The sequence below is a fragment of the Leucoraja erinacea genome, chromosome 31 (assembly GCF_028641065.1).
Source record: "Leucoraja erinacea ecotype New England chromosome 31, Leri_hhj_1, whole genome shotgun sequence".
Lineage (NCBI taxonomy): Eukaryota > Metazoa > Chordata > Chondrichthyes > Rajiformes > Rajidae > Leucoraja > Leucoraja erinaceus.
The window spans coordinates 19,320,028-19,343,879 of NC_073407.1; the positions used below are offsets into that span (position 1 = coordinate 19,320,028).

Genomic DNA, 23,852 nt, shown 5'->3' on the forward strand with positions numbered 1-23,852 from the left:
TCTTATACTCAATGCCCCAACCTATGAAGGACGACATTCCATATTCCGTCTCTACCACTATCTACTCGTTTTGCCATTTTCAGAGTTGTGGACTTGGACCCCAAGATCCCTCTGTACATCAATGCTGTTGAGGGTCCTGCCATTAATTGTGTGTTTTCCCCTTGCATTACATTTTAGAAAATAAACTGTCAACCGTAATATGCTTTGCATGAAATGATGTTGGATTTACATAGTTGTCGTGATTTTTTAAATGTCCTATAACTGTGCCTTAATAATCTATTCCAGCAATTTCACAATAATAGCCATCAGGCAAATATCTGCTTTCTGCCTTTTAGCTCTCGTCTTTTCCTAACTAAGCATATCTCCCACTAACAACCACAGAATGAGATAAACACCTTGCTGAAAAGCGAAAATAAACACATTCAATCTTTTATCACAAATTCTGCACTACTCATAAAAGCTATGCAATGACCCACAATGCGTTGATGGCAAACCAAGTACCACCATTAATGCCCTACACGTTTGAGAGACATAAAGCTGACACTCCGAACGACGACCGTAATCAGGCATGGTCCTCTGAGGCAACTAGGCCAGGGGTAAAAAATACACCAAAGTACAGAATAAATAAGACTGCCACCAGATACAGTGCCCTCCATAATGTTTGGGACAAAGGCCCATCATTTATTTATTTGCCTCTGTACTCCACAATTTGGGATTTGTAATAGAAAAAAAATCACATGTGGTTAAAGTGCACATCGTCAGATTTTAATAAAGGACATTTTTATACATTTTGGTTTGACCATACATAAATTACAGCAGTGTTTAAACATACTCCTCCCCCCAATTTCAGGGCACCATGTTTGGGACACAGCAATGACATGTAAATGAAAGTAGTCATGTTTACTATTTTGTTGCATATCCTTTGCATGTAATGACTGCTTGAAGTCTGCGATTCATGGACATCACCAGTTGCTGGGTGTCTTCTCTGGTGATGCTCTGCCAGGCTTGTATTGCAGCCATCTTTAGCTTATGCTTGTTTTGGGGGCTAGTTCTCTTCAGTTTTCTCTTCAGCATATAAAAGGCATGCTCAATTGGGTTCAGATCAGGTGACTGACGGCCACTCAAGAATTGACCGTTATTTAGCTTTGAAAAACTCATTTGTTGCTTTAGCAGTATGTTTGGGATCATTGTCTTGCTGTAGAATGAATCTCCGGCCAATGAGTTTTGAGGCATTTGTTTGAACTTAAGATAGGATGTGTCTATACACTTCAGATGTCATTATGCTACTACATTAGCAGTTGTATCATCAATGAAGATAAGTGAGCCAGTACCTTCAGCAGCCACACATGCCCAGGCCACCGTGTTTCACATTGGTGGTATGCTATGGGTCTTGGGCAGTTCCTTCTCTCCTCCATACTTTGCTCTTGCCGTCACTACAAGACCTTTTTTCCAGAACTGTGGTTGCTCTTTTAAGTACTTCTTGGCAAACTGTAACCCGGCCATCCTATTTTTGTGGCTAACCAGTGGTTTGCATCTTGCAGTGTAGCCTCTGTATTTCTGTTCATGAAGTCTTCTGTAGATAGTGGTCATTGACAAATCCACACCCGACTCCTGAAGAGTGTTTCTGATCTTTTGGACAGGTGTTTGGGGGGGGGGGGAAGGGGGTTCTTTATTACAGAGAGAATTCTTCTGTTATCAGCTGTGGAGGTCTTCCTTGGCCTGCCAGTCCCTTTGCGATAAGTAAGCTCACCAGTGCTCTCTTTCTTCTTAATGATGTTCCAGTTGATTTTGGTAAAACTAAGGTTTGGCTGATGTCTCTGACAGTTTTATTCTTGTTTCTCAGTCTCATACTGGCTTCTTTGACTTTCATTGGCACAACTTTGGTCCTCATGTTGATAAACAGCAATAAAAGTCTCCAAAGGTGATGGAATGACTGGAGGAAAGACTAGGTGCTGAGAGCTCTGTTATATCTGCATTGAGGAGGCAAGTAAACACACCTGAGCAATTACAAACACCTGTGAAGCCATGTGTCCCAAACATTATGGTGCCCTGAAATGGGAGGACTATGTATAAACACAGCTGTAATTTCTACATGGTGAAACCAAAACTTATAAAAATACCCTTTAATAAAATCTGACAATGTGCACTTTAATCACATATGATTTTTTCTATTACAAATCTCAAAACATTATGGAGGGTACTGTACCTTCTATCTCCCACAGAGATCAGCCAAGCTCCACTCACTGTCATCAATGGCTAAAATAAACTGGGTACCTCCTAATTGAGAAAGAGGATAAGCACAAGAAAATCAGTGCCCCACTCCCACCAAACTAAATAAATCAGAAGTCTATCTTCCCAGGTTTGAGGGCAATCACGATGGGCACAGTTCTATGGAGTGGATAAACAATTTGCCCATGGGCAGGGGTGAATCGTCTCAGATTAGAGCTTATCCGAGCAGCAGGAAACCAGGCATATCCATTTACGCAGGGGTGCTCAAAACTCTCCCAAGGGACGCCTGGAGTTCCACTTACTCCGGGAATATTGGGATGACAGGTACTTCTCTGATCCACAGTTTGAGAGTGAAGACTGTTCAAGAGTAAATAAGACATCTCACTGACCCCAGGTTTGAGGGCACACCAGACTGTATCAACTACAGCACCCACTGTAAATACAAGCAAGACTCCAACCAACTATGGCCAGGGGTATAGCTGCGCTGTCTCCCCAGGCCATGTAGCCCAAAGGTAAACAAAACACCCTACTCACATGGGTAAATCAAATGACCATAAGGGTAGAACAAATTGCCTCCAATACAAACTATACCAGACCACTTCACCCAACCCCTCAAAGTCACACAATGACTGCCCTACCGCTAGGCAGAGACCACTGGATTATCCTATTCCTGGATGCGAGTACGTTGAATGCCAATGCCTCAGATTGAGAGTACACCTTACAAATCTCATGAAGGATACACCTAAATGACTCGCATCTTAGGTCAAGGGGACACTAGAAAATCACTAATGAGGAATGAGCACAAATTAGATGTTTCTGTCCCAAGCTAATGAAAAACATGGCTTAAGTCTGACCCCGGTGAGCACAAACCACACCATCGCCAAGGTCCAATATAAAGTATAAACCGGGCCCACTATCCAAGGTTGTGAGTAAATCACTCATTGATACTCAGCATAGATAATCTATCATCCTGAGTGACTGGACAGCCACCATATTGTGGAGGATATACAAGGCGTCCAAGGTCCGCAGTTGATACCCCCGATACCAAAGTGTACAGAGGTATTTCTCCTGGATCAAGTTTAAATCAAAGGAATCACCAGCCTTGTCTGAGTATATCACAGATAACCAAGTTAAACACAAAGCGCTGGAGGAACTCTGAGGGTCAGGCAGCATCTGTGCAGGCAATGTTTACACCCCTTGTAGGGTCAGGACCCTTCTTCAGAATCTGCGTGCAAGAGATCCACGACATGATCTCCTCGAACAGGATGAGGGATATGAGGTTATGCATCCATGTGAGACGTACTTCTCTTCCACACTTTAGTAATGTATCTGATTTGGAGGCCCTGATCGAGTCTGAAGTAGAGTTTCCGACCCGAAAAGTCGTCAGTCCATTCCCTCCACAGATGTTGCCCGATCCGATGAGTTCCTCCGGCACTTTTGTGTGATTTGCTCAAGATTCCAGCATCTGCATTTACTTGTGTCTCCACGTCACGAACAACCAAACACAATTATCACCAGAAATAAACCAAACATCACGGCGTCCCAGACATCAAACTCCTTGGTCAGGGGAGACCAGGCAGCTGCAGATCTCCAGGTACCCCCCCCCCCCCCCCCCCCCCCCCCCCCCCCCCCCCCCACAGCCCCGCAGCCCCCCCCCCTTGGGTTAGAGGGAGCCCGGTATTTGCAGCCGAGCCCCCTGATTTACCCCCTCCCGGGCGGCGGGCAGGCCCGACTGTGCTGCAGTGGGAGGGAGGGGGTACATGAGGCCCCTTCGCCCCCGGGACGGCGAGTCTCACCCCCACCGGACCCGCCACCTCGGGTTAAACCCCCCTCCCCGGACTGGGACCACCGGGGAATGGAGCAGGAGCTTCAGGGCTTCGGCCTGGTCGGGGGGTCGATATATAGACTCCCCGCTCCACCCAGCCCGGAGCCCCGGGGAATGGAGCAGGAGAGCGGCCTGTGCACGGTCACCGGTCCCGGGACAGGGACAAGTTTCCCCGGGGCCGCGGCACCTCTTCCCCGGGAGGCTGAGGGAAGATGGCGGCCGAGCGCCGCCGGGAACAAAGCGGCGCCGATCCTCCGGCCCTGACCCAGCAACCGACGCGTTATCTCCCAACTACCGACCTCGGCTCGTTCTCAGGGGTTCCTCCGCCTCTGCCGCAACGGGAAACTGGAGCTGGCGCCGATACGGAGCCTGATGGAGGCGGATGGAGAGGAATCCACGGCCTAGGCGAAAGGATTGAGGAGAAACTGAGTCCGGCCTCGTAAACCGGGGCAGAGACTGAGCCTCCGGCGGTGGCGGCGCCTGCTGACAGCACGAGGAACTGCACCCGGGGTTCCGCGCCAGGGCGGCGCCTGCTGACAGCGCCGGGAACTGCACCCGAGAAACCGCGCCAGGGCGGCGCCTGCCGACAGCGCCGGGAACTGCACCCGCCTAGACAGCGCCCGGAACCGCGCCAGGGCGGCGCCTGCCGACAGCGCCGGGAACTGCACCCAGGGTTCCGCGCCAGGGCGGCGCCTACCGACAGCGCCGGGAACTGCACCCGGGGAACTGCTCATGGGCGGCGCCTACCGACAGCGCCGGGGAACTGCACCCGGGGTTCCGCGTCAGGGCGGCGCCTACCGACAGCGCCGGGAACTGCACCCGGGGAACCGCGCCAGGGCGGCGCCTACCGACAGCGCCGAGAACTGCACCCGGGGAGCCGCGCTAGGGCGGCGCCTGCTGACAGCGCCGGGAATTGCAGGCAGGGAACGGCACCGGGACGGCATCTGGTGGCAGCAGAGGGAACTACAGTGAAAGGAATCTACACTGAAGATGGACACAAAATGCTGGTGTAACTCAAGGGGTCAGGCAGCATTCTCTGGAGAAAACGAATAGGTGATGTTTCAGGTCGGAATCCTTCTTCAGAGTGAGTTAGACTCGCAGTCTGAAGCTTCCCTAACCACGATTCTCTTGAACTTCTGCAGGTGTACAGTAGGGAGCATATTGACTGAAACATAGTGAAGGGCTTCGGCCCGAAACGTTGCCTATTTCCTTCGCTCAATAGATGCTGCTGCACCTGCTGAGTTTCTCCAGCAATTTTGTGTACCCTGGTTGTATCATTGTCTGGTTCAGCAAATTGAACGTCCGGGAGCGGAAAAGACTGCAAAAAGTTGTGACCACTGCCCAGTCCATCACCGGCTCTGACCTCCCCACCATCGAAGGGATTTATCGGAGTCGCTGCCTCGAGAGCTCTGACGGAAGCAGAGGCTCGACCAGCCCTGACGTGGGGTCCAATCGCCCGGTGTGGGGGAGCTGACATCCCCCCCCCCCCGATGTAGGAGCTGATCTCCCCGACACAGAGGGCCCAAATGCCACATGCGTCAACGGAAGGCTCGACGCCCCTCGACCGTGGGAGAGCTAAGGGAAGAGATTGAACATTTTTTTCGCCGTCCATCACAGTGAGGACTGTGGAGTCTCTGTGGTGGATGTTTATGTTAAAATGTGTGTTGTGTGTTCTGTTGCCTTTTATCTGACTGACTTTGGTGCCTTCCCACACAGTGGGGAACTTTGATTCTGCTGTGTGGGGATGTTTTATGTCAAACCTTATAGTGTGTTGTGTCCTGTTGATTTTTATTGTATGGCTGTATGGAAATTCATTTCACTGTGCCATCAGGCACACGTGACAATTAAATCTATCTTGAATCTTGAATCTTGAATCTATCTGTATGACTGACCTGGCAAATGAAATTCCTCGCATGTTGCAAAACATACTTGGCTAATAAAGTATTATTGTGATTATTGTGATTGTCTGAGCCAACAAGTGATAAAAACAGATTGTGGAGACTGTCACTCTGCTGTTTACTGAAGCCTGCTGTGTGCTTTTACACTTTGCACTTGTCGCTACATTTCAAAACACTTCATTGGCTGTGAAACATGTCGGGGCCATCAGAGGTTGTGAAAACATTGTATTTCTTAACGTCAAACCGTATTTTGAGATTTCAACACATCCAGTCTTCTGGTTTCAACACTCGATTTCTATTGGGAATTGCAAAATCGGACAGCGGTTCAGAAGGGTCTCGACCCGAAACGTCACCTATGCCTTCTCTCCGGTGATGCTGTCTGTCCTGCTGAGTTATCCCAGCTTTTTGTGTCTATGGAATGCTTGTCCATGTCAGGGACTGTATCATTGCAAGTCCCTGTGCCTGTGATGAGTGGCCAGTTGGGAGTTACTACAACTCTCTGCTCGTCTGCAGGGATCTGCCTCGCCAATAACATCACCTGAACCATGTCCATCAACAGGCTGAATGGATCAGATGAATTCCCTTGTCTACTGTCATCAGTCTCTCTGTGTACCTATCGCACGCACTTCACAATGAGAAGCCCACCCGCTTTAATTAATTAAACATATTTACAGCTTGTGTACGATTATACCCCAGCCTGGTCAAACCGCTTGTTCCCCGTTTAAGGGCTTACTCGATGTGCAGGCTGCAAGATAATTAGCTATCCAGCAGAGAACTAAAATCAAAGCTGCCATTAGTGCTTTCATTTAACGACATTCACTTCAGAGAGAACGATTGATGGATTGAGAGAAGCTGCAAACAACGGGTACTCAAAATAATACTGAATGTAGAAGTGATTTCCAAAGGTGTCCCTCAAGCTCCCAACTCAACATGGTTAGTGGAAGATGGACACAGAAAGCTGGAGTAACTCAACGGGATGGGCTCCATCTCTGGAGAAAAGGAATGGGTGACGTTTCGGGTCGAGGCCCTTCTTCAGACTCAACCCGAAACCTCACCCATTCCTTCTCTCCAGAGATGCTGCCTGTCTCGCTGAGTTACTCCAGCTATTTGTGTCCATCTTCAGTTTAAACCAGCATCTGCAGTTCCTTCCTACACACTCAATATGGTTAGTTACTCTCCTTGAGGATCCCAGGGCAGTTCATGGTCAGCCGAAGATGCCGGCAAAGGTAACAGAGGCTTGACAAGGAAGATAGCATTTAGAGATGGGCAGAAGGGTCAGAATCAAAATGACGCAGACCAAAGTCAAGAACAAGACCCATGGGGAAGTTTAGATTTTTTGAACCATCCAATGAGTTTTTATGATCTGGAAAGCAGCTCCCTGCATGGGTGATACAGTAGATTAATTTATAACTTTCAATAGACAATTCAGCATCTGCAGTTCCTCCCTACACATGGATAAATACAGGTAATATAGTAGTTATTGCTGCAACCTCAGAGCTTCGGGGAGCTGGGTTCTAACAGTGTGGAGTTTGCATGTTCTCCCTGACCTTGTAAATTCCTTCCAATGCTGCAAAAGATGTGTTGCTAGATTAATAATCCCTTGGTGCAATAACTAGTGAAGAGAATCAAAAGATGACGGTAATTTGGCATCGACATTGCCGGTCGAAAGGCTTGTTCTTACGCTGTACTGTTTTATCTTTTGCTCTATATTTAAAAAGAGGAGTTGGTGGGCATAGGTCACAAGGAAGTAGCACATAGAAAGGCAATGGAATGGATGGGATTGCTCAGCTGGGAGCTAGCACAGACCCAATGGGATGAATGGTCTCCTTCTGTGTTGTAATGAGTGCAACCGTTGCACAATGACAGAGAGGGAAGGAGCACTTCTTCTTCTTGGGTATTGCGTGCACAGCCTAACGTTGTGGGTCAACTTGTTCTATTTGATCTATTTATATGTGCACGTCGGGTTAATTGCATGAGTTGACAAAGGGTGGACCAGGTGAAGGTTGCAATCAGGAAGCAGAATTCTGTGCAGTGTGGGTTTACTCTTATGAATGAAGTTATCAATTGGATTGGCCCTATGAATTAGTGAAAGGTTATTAAAAATTCATTCCTAGGTTGTATGAATCATTGCGAGACTGTCATATACCGGACGTCATTTCTCATTCTTGGGATTACGCTGGGCCTTTATAAGAACACCTGTTCAACGTGAGTTGAGTTGAGTTTAGTTCACTGTCACCTGGACCAAGTTGCTGTGAAAAGCATTTGTTGTGTGCTAACCAGTCAGCAGAAAGACAAGGTACACAAAAATTCTGGAGAAACTCAGCGGGTGCAGCAGCATCTATGGAGCGAAGGAAATAGGCAACATTTCGAGCCGAATGGGAACCATTTCAGGAAATAGGCAACGTTTCGGGCCGAAACCCTTACGGGTTTCGGCCCGAAACGTTGCCTATTTCCTTCGCTCCATAGATGCTGCTGCACCCGCTGAGTCTCTCCAGCATTTTTGTGTGCCTTCCATTTTCCAGCATCTGCAGTTCCTTCTTAAACAGCAGAAAGACAATACATGATTACTATCGAGCCATCCACAGTGTACAGATGCATGATAAAGGGACTAGCGTGAATAACGTTTCGAGCAAGACAAAGCCAGTAAAGTCCAATCAAAGATAGTCCGACTCTCCCCCTCCAGATATCCAATGTGATTGTCAATGTTTCCTTTGACTAAACATACCATGGAGCAGAAACTGATGGTGTCAGAGGACAGGTTAGCTCACAGTGGTGTGACCTGTCTGAGCTGCAGTTGTCAGTAATGGTGAAGTGGCTGAGACAATGAAGGAGAGCCGCACATTGAGTTTGATGATCAGTTTCATTTTGTGTTGACAGACAAGGCAGCGTCTTGTGTTACATTTGAAACGTTCTTATTTCAGCGGCATTTTTGTTCATGATTACCATATCAGGACACAATGGATCACCTTGGATACGATGTGCATGGCTGAAGAGCTATCAACATTTTACGCTTCCCTTCATGGTTAATGGAGATAGATAACAGAAAGCCTGACGAGGGTTACAACCACTCCACTGGGAGATACGGACCGCTGCACTCCCATTGCTCCGAGATGTTGGATAAATCAACAACTTTTTGAACACCAAATATAAGGATGAAATTGCAAATCCTTTTGTAAGGTTGGAATGGTCATACCTTCTTCTGGAAGGTTGCAATCTGTTTTATGAAGAAACAAACGCAATTGCATGAGGGAGGAAGGTCTTTAGACCCAGTGACAATGAAGGAATAGTCGATGAATGTCCAAATAGGATCCATATGTCAATTGGTGAGAAATCAGAGTGAAGGATGTTGTGTTCAAATGCTGCCTTTGGAAATTTTAGGTCAAAACAATCTTTGGTACGGTTTGAGAGAGTTTGCAAAGAAGCCTTGTTTCATGTTCCTTTCCTACGTCTGCACAAAACTTGAGAGTCTTTAGTTTACAACTTAAGTCTTTAATGTTTCACTCAATGCTGGCAGCAAGACTAGTCACAATAGCTGCCCCGCATACTGTCTGCCGATAGGATAAACTATATACAAAACATCTCCCTTTGTCCTGTACAGCGCCACCTGCTGCACGGGAGTAGCAATGGGTCCTCCCACCCCACACAGTCCACCAAACATCACACCTTGATCTACACTGAAATAGGCCAGCAGGCCTTCTAACTACCACACAGAGTTGTGTCAATGATAGGGGTAGGTCCACAATGGGAGCCACCAGCTGACCGAGGTAACATTGAAGATCATTTCCCACCGGGGAACCCAGAGAGGAGCAAGAGAATCTTCACCCAGTCAAGTCTGCCAGTCAAACCCTCCACCCAGCTGTGTCCACCAATCACTTGCCACATGTTGTCCCTCCACCATCTCTCGCCAGCTTTCTCCCCCACTACAGTCAGTATGAAGAAGGGTCCCAGCCCAAAATGTCTGTCCATTCCCTCCGCGGATGTTGCCTGACCTGCTGAGTTCCTTCAGCATTTTGTGTGTTGCTCAGGATTGCACCATCTGCAGTTCCTCGTGTCACCAAGCGAGTGTTCTCCAAAGCCGGTTATGCCTCACTGATCCCAACCTCCATCACAGCAGATCTTGCTTGGACCTCTGACCTCTGTGAAGCCTCCTTCCCACACAGATATTACCCACACCTGTCCCAGCCAGTTGTAAGATTCCTTCCTTTGCTTACTGGTCAGACAGGAAACTGACGACCAGCCAGGAATTCCTCAGATAAGGTCCAGATGTCACAATGCCGAGAGTTCTCCGGATTCCTCATTCTCTTTGCACTTCCCTGTAAAAGGGCAGCAGACCAGAGACAGGCCACTTGTTTCAGCCCGCTGGCCTTATCTAGTAGATAGTAAGTAAATGGTCATCCACAGTGTTCAGGGAGATGTAACTAGTAAACTTACTGCTGAATAACAATGGCAGGGGGGAGACAATTGGCTGAAGTATTCAAGTATCAATTCAAGTCACGCTCAGTCACTGCCTATGGTGGTGGTTTTTCAATATCCCCTGCGAGCCAGAAGGAAAAGAAAGATGGTTGTGAGATGTAAACTATTCATAGGATCATCCGTCACCGTTACACATTTATAAGACAGCACGTGCGTGCTTTGAAAAGATCCTGTGCTAAAAATAGATCTCAGCGTCTTAAAAAAAGACTCCTTTTTTATTTGTGACTGCAGAATGTCCCAGCGCACTTTACAAGATGCAAAGAATTTATTAGCCAAGTATGTAAGAACATATGAGGAATCTGATTTGCCATACAGTCATACCAACAAAACAGCAAGACACATAACTATATAAAGATTAACATAAACATCCACCACAGCGCACTGTGATGGAAAGCAATAACATATTATCTTCTGCATTCCTTTTCTCCCACGGTCGGGGCAGTTAAACCATCTGCAGCTGGGGCGATCGTAGTCCCGTAAGTGAAGTACTTTCACAAGTAAAGTCACTGTTGTAATCGTCAATAGGTGTAGAGTGAGCTCCCGTGGTTCACAAGTTATAGGAGTAAAATTAAGCCATTCGGCCCATCGAGTCTACTCCGCCATTCAATCATGGCTGATCTCTGCCTCCTAATACCATTTTCCTGCCTTCTCCTCGTAACCCTCGACACCTGTTCAAATCAAGAATTAGTCTATCTCTGCCTTAAACATATCCACTGACTTGGCCTCCACAGCCGTCTGTGGCAATGAGTTGAACAATGAACAATGATGTGGAGTGTGCAGGAAGGAACTGCAGATGCTGGTTTACACCAAAGATAGACACAAAATGCTGGAGTAGCTCAGCAGGATAGGCAACATCTCTGGAGAGAAGAAATGGGTGACGTTTCGGGTCGAGACCCTACTTTAGACTGAGAGTCGGAGAAGAGAAAAACTGGAGATATGGATGGATACAAAGGGAATGTAAGGTGTGAAACTGACAGATCAACAGCAGATGGTCACGGAAATGTAGAACGGTTCATTGTTGGCTGTGGGGGAGGTGGCAACATGGAGTTGTGTTTCATTGTGATATCGGTTGGAGTACAGAGATGACTCTTTTTTTCCCTGAAATGATGCCCATCTGAGATGACAGTTTAAAGTGACTTCTTTAAGGCAGCACCATCTGACAATGCAGCGTTCTCCCAGTGCTGCACTGCAAGCATCAGTCCACATTGTGTGCTCAACTCTCCAGAGTGCAGACTTTGACTGACTCAGAGGCAACTGTTGCAGCAACTGTACCACAGACGGAAGCTGAGCAAATTGATCGGTGAGGTTAACAGTCATCAAGCCTCAGACTAAAGGGAGGCTTTTCAATAAATGTTTTTTGATAAAACCTACTCCTGGCGTTCCAAGATTCATCAGCGATTTAACCCTCTGATCCCACTTCTGTGGACAGAATTTTTTTCCTGCCTTCCCCATAGAACAGTACAGCACCAGAACTGGCCCTTCGGCCCACAATGTCTGTGCCGAACATGATGCCAAGTTAAACTATCCCTCTATTCTCATGCCCCTGTCTGAAAACCTCTTCGATGCCACTATTGTATCTGCCTCCACCCCAATCCTTGGCAGCTTGTTCCAAGCACCCAGCACTGGGTGCGAGACCCTAACACTGAACTGAACAGTTCTTTAAACTGCAGGTTTAACCTGGAAATGGGTGGAGGGTGGAGCACCTTCCACTACCTGCAACCTCCGGCAACCATCTTCCACCACCTTCCACTACCTGCAACCTCCTGCAACTAGCATCGCAACCGGCTTTGACTAAAAAATGACCGATTTTTAAAACGGCAACCTATTTTTAGTCGGGGCCGGTTTTGAATTTTTTGAAATAATCGCCGGAACATAGAAGGAGCGGGAACCACTTTTGACCGTTAGGGAGACTGACAAAAACCTCCGAGAACCGCACGGAAACCTTGGGTGGGGCGCAAAGTCTCCAGAGGTTTCCGTTCAGGTTTCCTAAGTGGGGCACGGGCATTATGCTGTGTAAATTATTGTGTAAGGCTCACTGGAGGAGGTGGGTGCGGTTTTAATGTGGAGCTGTTGAGAAGGCTGCAGCCATTTGCTTCCTTCATTTCCTAGTGCCGGCTACAGTATGGATGCAGCACAGGTCTGCAAAATGCTGTTGTGACATATAATGGGAAGTGATGTGGTTCCCAGAAGCCTGAAACCGTAGCAATAGTCGACAATTCAGCCCAGAACTCACAGCTGGCCTCCAAAGACAGCAATCTTCCCACCTTCTGCTTTCAATGACTGGTTTATTTTGTGGCTGTACACTAAACTCCAGGAGTCATAGCATCCTGAACGGAAACATGAGCGACTGAATCCATGCTAACCAACAATCGGCCATTGACCGTGATCTTACATTAATACCATTAGTTTATTCTCCTCCCGTTCTCAGCAACACCTTCCCCACCGTGCAGATTTGAACACTCACCTGTCCACACTGGAGGCAATTTGCAGCCACAATCAGCCACCAACCCACATACCTTTGGGTTGTGGGAAGAAACCAGAGGGAATCATCGTGTGGGTCACAGCAAGAACGTGCAAACTCCACATAGTCAGGACTGAAACGTGTGGCTTGTGTCTCTATGATGCAGCAGCTTTACTTGGTCCATCAGCGTCCCACTCCAGGAGAAGGCCCTGTAAAGACAAGCAGCATCTTATCCTGCACAATACCACCGCACTGAGCATCCCCGATGTTACATTTGAAGGAGAATCTGGAAAATCAGTCCCAGTCTCCTTCCCACTGGAGAGATTTAGGAAGGGAATTTCGGATCACAACTGAGGCGTGGCTCCTGCACATTCAGGGAAGTGCAGCAGTGCAGGTGAGTGGAATTCAGCTTGCTGTGAGTGGACTTTGCTCAGACAGTGGCGGGAAGTGTCCTTACAGGCGATTCAGGGCAGTGTTGGAATTCAGAATTGGAGGAGTGCGGTAATGTTAAAGGATTGGGAAGTTGACAGATATTGCAAAGGCCAAAACACAGGAGGGATTTGAGCAGGTGGACGAGAAGCCAAGACAAGTGGGAATGTAGCTCTGTGACTCCAGGAGTGGCAGTAAACTAAGCTTAGTCAGATTTAGGGCAGCAGGGTTTCAGTGTGGCAAGTGGAACGTAATTGAAGATAATTTTAGACACACGTAGCTGACCCGTGGAGCTGCTTTGTGCAGCAATGGCAGATTTGGATGTTTTATTTTCTCCAGTGATGATGATGCACGGCTATAATAGTAACCTATAATTTACTGCTGGAGCAAGGGAGGCAATGATGTTCCATAATAAACGGTTTCATTTTTTATTTAACTGGACAAAGGGTCGAACACAGCAAGGCTCCATCTGCCCTGAGAGGTCACTATTTGGAATGTTTGCTGGGAGTAATTCCCAGACAACAAATGTTGTGTTGCTGGCACATAAAAATGCTGGAGAAACTCAGCGGGTGCAGCAGCATCTATGGAGCGACGGAAATAGGCAATATTTCAAGCCGAATAGGAACCATTTCAGGAAATAGGCAACGTTTCGGGCCGAAACCCGTAAGGGTTTCGGCCCGAAACGTTGCCTATTTCCTTCGCTCCATAGATGCTGCTGCACCCGCTGAGTTTCTCCAGCATTTTTGTGTACCTTCGATTTTCCAGCATCTGCAGTTCCTTCTTAAACAATATTGTGTTGCAGTTTGAGGGAGTTTGTTGTGGGAAACCAGCTGTGGTCGTCCTGACATTGCCCTGAAGACTCCACCGCAGAAATCACCACTGTTGTGAATGACTTCGGACATGCTGACGTGGTGCTTTGGACCTGCAGGTTTCTTTGTTTGAGAAAGCAAAGTTTTCCTTGTGTCCTGGCCCAGTATTCTTACCATTAGCACCAACACCACCCGAGGCACGTGAGTGGATATCAGTTTGCTGTGGGTGGATTATGGAAGGAACTGTTTAGTTTCATAGTTTTAGAGATACAGCGCGGAAACAGGCCCATTTGCACGCCGACCACATTAACACTATCCTACACCCACTAGGGACACATGTTTACATTTACCAAGCCACTTAACCTACAAACCTGTAGGTCCTTGGAGTGTGTGAGGAACTTTCTGAGGCACATAGTAAGTTGTGATACAACTACAAGCAGAGGGCAAACAAAGCTTTATATTGGAAATCATCCACCCAATACCAGTACAGAATAGAAATGCATTTCATACATTCATAAACAAAAACATCATGCTTATTCCAGGAGATCGCACAATCACAGTCCTTTCACTAACACTTGTGCCACTGAAGTGCACTCGCCCTCCCGGTCCAGTGAGGATGAATGGCGGTGAACTGCGCATGAATACAGCGCGTCCATGTCATTTACCGGTTTGTGGCTCACGGCTGGCGTGCGTGCGCTGGTCAATGGGCTGGTTCCAGCGGTCCTGGTGCGGCCACTGGCTTGGGAGCAGCTGCTCTGATGGGGAGCCAACACCCAGCTTTTGAATTCATGCCCAAGCGCTTGTATGTTCATATAAATCCACGATGATCATTTATTTATCCATTTACTTGCACGTCACTGGGCGATAACACATCACGTTGACAGTAAGATATCCTCACTAAACCCAGCAGAGTGATGGCAAGCCCAGCTAGATTTTGGACGTCAGTAACACACGACAGCATCCTTCGTTACATTTCTACCAGTTGAATGTTCCATCAGTTCCTATTCAATAGACTGTGTCACCTTTCAGAATTGTTAAGAGTTTCATTCATGGTTTATAAGTTGAAGGTTATGTGATCTTGGCAGCCAACCCCCTCCCCCCACCCACACCACCCAGCTAACCTTCATAACAAGCAAATCTTTTCCATTTTCAAATGCAATTATCAAAATTTCTATCGTCTAAAGAATCTAAAAGGCAAAATTGTCTTTTAATTTTTCCCCAAACTGCGTTAATCAATGGCAGGCTGTATGAGGCATTACAAATTCTTGTTCCATGGTTCTGCGGGTGGGTGTGTGTGTGTGTGTGTGTGTGTGCTCACTGCCCCACGCCCATAGCCGCCTCTCTCCTGCTTCATCCCTGCAGCTCCTGTGGTGGTCACAGTGGAATGGCTGATGCCAGCAGTTGGCAGGTGCCAGACGGTAGCCACAGCAACTCCACAATGTTGAACTGTAAGTAGCCGATGATAAACCCGCAGAGGACGTCGGTCAGGTGGTTGCGCCCAATCATGATGCGGGACAGGCCGATGACGCCGGCCCAGATGACCAGCAGGATCCGCAGGGGCACTGCCAGGACCAGGTGGTTGAGGAAGAACCTGGTCACCATCACCGCTCGGGTGGCCTGGGCTGCTGGGAACGCAAACACATCCATGACCACGTAATCCAATATCCCTCGAGTCCCCTCAGAAGGGCCTCTCCTCTTCACAAGCTTCTGTAGTCCTGCCCCCATCACAATGTCCAGGATCAAGGCTGGAAAGGCAAAGGTTCACAGGGTCAACAACTTCATCAAACATTTTGACCAAACACATGAAAGGAAACGCTTTACCTAGATGTTAAATATATCATTATGTAGAAATATTAGCATCATAATGGGCTAGAGGCAAGAGATCTGTACGAGGAACTTTGGTGTGTGGACGGGAAGATTTTATATTTTCCTTTTAATGTACACCACATAATAAATATGCAGCTACAATGTCCATCTTTATTAAGGAGGCTCTCTTTATATAAAGCTTGAGTATTTCAGATTCAATTTTATTGTCATTGTCAGTGTACAGTACAGAGACAACGAAATGCATTTAGCATCTCCCTGGAAGAGCGACATAGCAAACGATTTGAATAAATAATAATAAGTGTCCGGGGGGGGGGGGGGGGGGTGGTGTGATTGGTAGTCACCGAGGTAAGTACTGGTGAAAGAACTCGACCTGCTGGTTCGGCAACGGAGAGACCTGTATCTCCCAGGGAGGAGGGGTCCATGGTTGGGGCCCCAGCAGTCCCTTGGCGATCTGAGCGCCCTCCCACCAGCGCTTGCTTTCAGACTCAATGGAGGCTTTCGAGGGAACCGGTGATGCCTTTGGGCAATTTTCATCCCCCTGTGCAATGCCTTCCGGTCGGAGACAGAGCAGTTGCCATACCATACTGTGATGCAGTTGGTAAGGATGCTCTCGATGGTGCAGTGGTAGAAGTTCACCAGGATCTGAGGAGACAGATGGACCTTCTTCAGTCTCCTCAGGAAGAAGAGACGCTGATGAGCCTACTTGATCATTTGGAGACTGAGTAAGAAACTGAGATCTGGGATCTTGTGCAAAACACAAAGTACTGGAGGAACTCAGCAAGTCAGGAGCATCTGGGAAGGGGATTTTGCCCCATTTGTCCCACCGTCTTCCACCCCCACCACGATCACCCTACTGCTTTCCCCTCCTTTGTGCACTCATCTCCCATCCTAGTCCCGCATTTCATTATCCTCCCTCTTTCCCCTCCGCATGTCTCCTTCCACCCTCTGCCTTTAGAAACATAAAACAATAGGTGCAGGAGTAGGCCATTCGCCTGCACCACCATTCAATGTGATCATGGCTGATCATCCAACTCCTTTTCGCTCCTCCTCTTCTCTCCTTATCTGACAACCTTTTACCTCCTTTTCACCTCGAGCCTTTGTCACTTACTCCACCCGTCTGTCTCTGTACCCCCCCCCCCCCCTTGATCTTAAAATTGAATATCATCTAAATCTGAGCTCTTCCCCAGTTTGCTCTCCCCTAACCACAATCAGTCTGCAAAAGGGTCCCAACCCAAAATGTCCCCTATCTTTCCTCCACGCAAGGGAAGGGAACACACACATGCTCTTTGACCTGCTGCAGCACTTTATTCTGCTTAAGCTTGTGTATTTGTTTTGGTGGAGCTCTGAAAACGAATGTTTAATTGTTTAATCCTGGAGCGTTAAGGCCAGTTCATGGAACCATTTTGGTGTCATTTACTGGGAGCTTCCAGTGAAAGTGACTCATGATTTTGATCCATCAAAGTGGAAACTGCATGAAGAAAGGAATAATACAATGTCATTAACATATAATATAGAAAAGTACAGCATAGTAACAGGCCCTTCGGCCCTTAATGTCTGTGCCAAACATGATACCAAGCTAATTTCCCCTCCATTCCCTTCTATCCAAGTGAATAGGCTAAAAGCCTCTTAAATGCCATTATCAAATCTGCCTCCAGGCACCCACCACTGTCTGAGTAAAAAACATGACCCACACACCTCCTTTAAGCTTTGAACTAAGTCCCTTGGTCTAGACACGAGAGTGCAATGAGATAAACAAGACGTAAGGAGGTTTGTGTGGTGTATTTATCATGTGTCAAATGATTTCTGTCCTGGAAATTCAGTTTAGATAAAGATAGAAAAGGGAGATTCCACACTTTAGAACTGTCTGGCCGGTAGGCTGAGAACGGAGAGCTCTGCCTTTCACCACCTGATATGACGTGGCCCAGAATTTAACTTGTGGCAGACTGGGCTCTGGTGGAGATGGGTGCAGCTTCCGAAGGCTAAATGTCCACTGACAACATGCTGGGCAGAATGTTGAGAAATATCCATGTGACCTTAGCCCTTAAATCACCAGCTTCACAGTGACTCTTGCAGAAAGCCCACAAGCTATTTTCAGATAACTACTGCTCTATACCCGTAGATGGATGATTTAGGACTTGCCAAGTGGCGCGTCAACTTTTGAGCAATTACATTTCACCTATTTTTGGTTTGCTAAAAGAGCATTGTGCCAAATCAGATAACCAAATAAAACTCTACAATTAATCCCAAAAAAACATTTGAAGCAACTTAAGAAGGAAGTACAAAAACATGGCCTGCGTACCATCTGTCAGGACCACATTTAATGCAGCTGCCTATTTGTTGGTCAGCAGTCAGAGAATCCTAAAAGGCAATCCTTAAAGGCACACTCCACAGGGGAGTACATGCAATATGACCATGGTGGAGCAGTGAGAGGGAGCAGAGGACAGGGAGAGAACTCAAGGACTTTGGAATGGACCTTGACATCCTAATAAGTAAAATCCTATGGGCCAGGGGTGATGGGGGTGGGGAACCGTGGGCAAGAGCCCCAATTGGAGCTTGACACAAGTGGCTGGAATGGTCTCCTCCACGAAGGCGAATATCCAGACACTGTTACAATGTCATGAAATTTCATGATCTCACCAGATAGAAACATAGAAAACATAGAAAATAGGTGCAGGAGTAGGCCATTCGGCCCTTCGAGCCTGCACCGCCATTCAATATGATCATGGCTGATCATCCAACTCATTATCCTGTACCTGCCTTCTCTCCATAGCCCCTGATCCCTTTAGCCACAAGGGCCACATCTAACTCCCTCTTAAATATAGCCAATGAACTGGCCTCAACTACCTTCTGTGGCAGAGAATTCCAGAGATTCATCACTCTCTGTGTGAAAAATGTTTTCCTCATCTCGGTCCTAAAAGATTTCCCCCTTATACTTAAACTGTGACCCCTTGTTCTGGACTTCCCCAACATCGGGAACAATCTTCCTGCATCTAGCCTGTCCAACCCCTTAAGAATTTTGTACGTTTCTATAAGATCCCCCCTCAATCTTCTAAATTCTAGCGAGTACAAACCGAGTCTATCCAGTCTTTCTTCATATGAAAGTCCTGACATCCCAGGAATCAGTCTGGTGAACCTTCTCTGTACTCCCTCTATGGCAAGAATGTCCTTCCTCTGATTAGGAGACCAAAACTGTACGCAATACTCCAGGTGTGGTCTCACCAGGACCCTGTACAACTGCAGTAGAACCTCCCTGCTCCTATACTCAAATACTTTTGCTATGAATGCTAACATTGCCTTCTTCACTGCCTGCTGCACCTACATGCCTACTTTTAATGACTGGTGTACCATGACACCCAGGTCTCCTTGCATCTCCCCCTTTCCTAATCGGCCACCATTCAGATATATTAAAGTGAGCGCACTGGCATACTGTGTGTAAAAAAAACAAAGAGCTGAAGGGAGTCAAAGAGCCAGGCAGCATCCGTGGAGGGAATGGACAGGTGGCGTTTCGAACCGCGATCTTTCATCAGATTGATTAGAGTAGACGGGGGGTGGAGGGGAAAGCCGGAAAAGAGCGGTGTGGGTGGGACAAACGTGGCAAGTGATAGGTAGATACAGGTGGGGGGGGAGGGGGATGAGGAGGTGGAATTTGGTGTCAGGTGAAAAGTCCATATGCAGTGATACTCAGTTAAGTTGTACCCAATGGGCACCATTCCTTGGACAAGGGCTCCCCTATGTTTCCTGTATTATGTAATCAACCTCCCAATGTCCCGGTGAAACGTTATTACAAGGAAAGAACAACCTCAATAGGACAGGTCGGAATTCCAAATGTTGGGATTGGGAATATTGACCTTCTGACAACCGTACATGACTGCAATATGGTTGGATTCTGGCCACACACATTATGTTTGGGATCTCCGATCCAACAGCTCAGAAACACACGTGGAAGGTTTAATTTAGTTTAGTTTAGTTGATATACAGAAACCTTTTAGTCCACTAAGTCCACGCCGACCAGTGGTCCCTGCCACACTAACACTGTCCTACACAATAGGGACAATTTACAATGATACCAAGCCTATTAACCTACAAACCTGTATGTCTTTGGAGTGTCAAATGATTTTTGTGTATTTTGTGGAATTCCATAGTCTCGCCATTCTCTAAGTAAATACTGTATATTGACACCTGGGCATATTTCAAGATGCTTTCTGTGTTAACTCTTTCACCACAGTCTCCCAGTGATGGCAGAGGGAGATTAACCAATACCAAACTCCTAAAAACAGTTGGAGACTTGTCCTCTGTAACCACCTGGCCTATTTAGGTTCTATGTAAGTGGTTGGCACCTGTGCACCTGTACGTCACACCTGCCGTATTACATTCCACACTGATGACACTTTATAAATATATCATTGGCTGTAGGGCATTGCCCAAAGTGCTGAGCTTTGAAACATGTTACGGAAAGCCAAACTTCCGTTCTGTTTATGTTGCTACTTGAGGATTGTGGTTGCCTCTTTACAGCACCTCCCCCCTCCCCCCTCGCCCCTCCCCCCTGGCTTTTGTTTCATTTGGATTCTTGGATTTGCAAATGGGACTAGCTCAGATGGAACACAGCTTGTCGATGTGGTTAAGTTCGGCCGAAAAGCCTGATTCCATGCTGTGTGACTATACCAAGGGAGCTAAGGAATATAAGTGCAGCAAGGTAGAGTTCAGCTACAAGATCAGATAAGGCCTGTTTGAATTCTAGGGTGGAGGGGAGAACAGGTTTGAAGAGTTGGACAGGCTGCTCCTGGTTCCATTTTTATGACATTGTGCTCTAGTTTAAATTGGCACCAAATTCAATCTCTGACATCATTTGACCATCTTTCCCGTCTCTCATCTTTTCTCATAGATGTTGTGCTGAACTTTGCTGAACAATTGTCAGCAAGCTAGTCAGTTCTTGAGCTTACTAAATGAATAAAGAATAAAGACAGGTCCAGATTCAATTGACATGTTATCGTATCCATTGTACCCTGGGGCCAGCATGTTCACTGGACATCAACAGCATCAACACAGAGTCAACAGTACCTGAGGCATGCAAATGAACATTGCCAGATTTCATATTTAATTTACAAAACGTGTCGTATAAATCCCTCATTTACAATTTAAACATATTGATCTTTGAGCAATTGGTGAAACATTTTTTTAAGTTCAGCTTTCTAGTAGACTGCTGGATTTACCTGGAATTGTGCAGCATGGCTGGATGTCAGCCATGTGCCATAGTTTCAGTACAGGCTGTTTAAGAGGTCTACACAATCTCCCACTACAATCGTTCCCCCAAAGTCTTCCAACTAATATCCAATTCCCTATTGAACGTTATTTGATCTGCTTCCACCACACTTTCAATGTATATTAGAGCTGAGCATCTAACGTTAAAATATGCTCATTTTTTCCTTGTTTTTTTTATCACACATTCTAAATTTGCATCTTCTGACTACCAGATGGAGAACTTTGAACACTACAAAAACCACCTGCTAGAAGGAGAACGATAAAAGCTTCTCCGAACAACTTAAGTGCGTCATCCCTGGTCACATTCTAATAAATCTCCTCCGCATCAAGCCCATACCCTTGCCATTCATCCCGAGGTGGATTGGCCAAGTTGCGACACAGTCCTCCAGCAGAGGCAAAACTAATGATTTATAAAGGTTGAGCATGACTTACAGGGCGTGTGGAATTTTGCTTCTGGCTGGCTTTCGATGCCAGGAATACTTTCCAAATAAAATGACTGGTAATTTTCACAGAACATACATTCCTTAGCTCAGATCTTGGCAAAGACATTACCAATCTTTCCCTTTCAGGCATAGCAAATTTCCAGTATTTATTGAAGACATTTTGAATTTAAACAGGCCGGAATCATTTCATTGATTGAATTGAAACTATTAGACAATATGATCAATGCCAATTCATCTCCCTCCTACTAAAGCCATTAAGAAAAAAAGTTATTTTCCTCAGAATAATTTAACATAATTGAATTTCTTATATTGATACACACGATTATTTTTCACAACAAAAGTGCTTTTGCTGGCAATTACTGTAAGTATTTCTGAAGTATTGCAACGCAAGGAAACATTGTAGCCAATTTGCAGACAATAATACCTCCCAAACGACAAGGAGATAAGTGACCAGTTAATCCATTTCAGTGTTACGTGAAATGGAAAAAAATATTGGCCGATCACCAAATATCTAACCAATACTAAGGTGAGATTTGCTGGCTTTGCAGCTGCATTATATTTTTAATCATGTCTAAAATTATTGCTGTTGGAAGGAACTGCAGATGCTGGTTTAAACCGAAGATAGACACAAAAAGCTGGAGGAACTCAGCGGGACAGGCAGCATCACTGGAGAGAAGGAATGGGTGATGTATCGGGTCGAGATCCTTCTCAGACAAAATTATTGCCGATTCATTAGTCCTCAATACATTTGGTTTCCAACATTTACTTCAATTATAAGTCAAGAAAGGCCCCACAATAACACTAGCAATTGGTGCTTTTTTTGGGGTGGTAGTACTGGCACTTCTGAAATGTCATTACTTCATTTACTGGCCTCGTGACATGAATGCTGATTAATTGTACGTATTGGCACCTTTTTGTGTACAAAAAAACCACCAGTTATGATCATGAAGAATACATAACATTGAACACATACTTCCCAAAGGGATTGTCACTGGGACATACCGATCATACCTGGGTCTGTAGTCGATTAACGCGCAGAGATCGATTGAAAGATAAATGAAAAACTCCATTCTTATTTGTTATCATCACTGGCTCATGTGACCACCCGGGACAGTGGGAAGTGGAGCTTAAATCCTTAAATTCGATTTTGTTTCAAGAAAGAGTTATGTAAGTATCTACTGCCCATTCTCAGTTTCTCTTGCAAAGTGATAAATCTCCAAAAAAAAAACCTGTAGATGCTGGACATCTGAAATAAAAACAGAAAAGGCCGGAAACACTCAGCGGGTCAGGCAGCATCTGTGGAAAGAGCAACAGTTAACATTTTAGATCGATGATCCTTTGTCAAACTGGGAAAGCTTAAAGTTGCAGAGAAGGTGGTGGTAGGGGTGGATAGGACAAAGGTATTTTTGCCATAGGTTGAGGCTTGGTTGTCATGGGGATGAGTTGTCTGGTCAACATGGTTAATGAGGACAGTTCAAGGGTGATTATGTTCTCTGTCTGTGTTACGGGCTATGAGGTAAATCCAGTTGTCAGATTATTCTGACGGAGAGAGAAAACTGAGCCAATATCATAGATGAATGACTACAAGCAGAAATGGCCAGTTCCAATGTAGAGAAAATAAACAAGTTACCTGAAAGTGCAAAGTTCAATATTGATGCTGGAAGGCTGCAAGTATCCAGATGATGAGGCATTGTCCCTCAGGCAGTAGTGACAGTGCAGGAGGGTATGGAGTGATAGATCACAGTGGGTGTGAGGTGGATAATTAAAGTAGCAGGCGAAACATGTAGGAAGGAACCGCAGATGCTGGTTTACACAGAAGATAGACACAGATTGCTGGTGTAACTCAGCGGGACCGGCAGCATCTCTGGATAGAAGGAATGTGTAACGTCTCGGGTCGAGACCCTTCTTCAGACTGAGAGTCAGGGTAGAGGGAAACTAGAGATATGGCAGGGTGTGAATGCGAGAGATCAAAGGGGACAAAGTTCAAGGAAAATATAGAATAGATCATTGTTAACCAGGCATACAATGTAACATTTAATCAGACTGGTTGGAGAACTGGGATGGGGGAGGGATGGAGGGAGAGTAGCAGGGTTGGGAAGATTAGATGAAGCAGTTATTTTTTTAAACTGGTCTAGACACAATAGGCAAAGCATATCCCTTCTATGTCGTAAAGTTTCCGTGACTCCATGTGGCTCAGTG

The 23,852-nt window shown here is 46.3% G+C and overlaps 2 protein-coding genes across 4 annotated transcripts in view; both read right to left on the bottom strand.

Annotated features, from left to right (window-relative positions):
• Positions 1-4,535, bottom strand: part of prrc2b (proline-rich coiled-coil 2B) — a 52,489-nt gene extending 47,954 nt beyond the window's left edge. For all 3 annotated transcript variants that reach the window (XR_008725985.1, XM_055660189.1, XM_055660188.1), the window contains exon 1: positions 4,354-4,535. The gene's annotated coding sequence lies outside the window, so the exon portion shown is untranslated. The remainder of the gene's footprint in view (positions 1-4,353) is intronic.
• Positions 4,536-14,566: 10,031 nt separating this feature from the next.
• Positions 14,567-23,852, bottom strand: part of LOC129712043 (inactive phospholipid phosphatase 7) — a 34,433-nt gene continuing 25,147 nt past the window's right edge. The window contains exon 2 of the mRNA XM_055660192.1: positions 14,567-15,869. Within this exon, the coding sequence (XP_055516167.1) occupies positions 15,499-15,869 (371 nt within the window). The 3' untranslated portion in view covers positions 14,567-15,498. The remainder of the gene's footprint in view (positions 15,870-23,852) is intronic.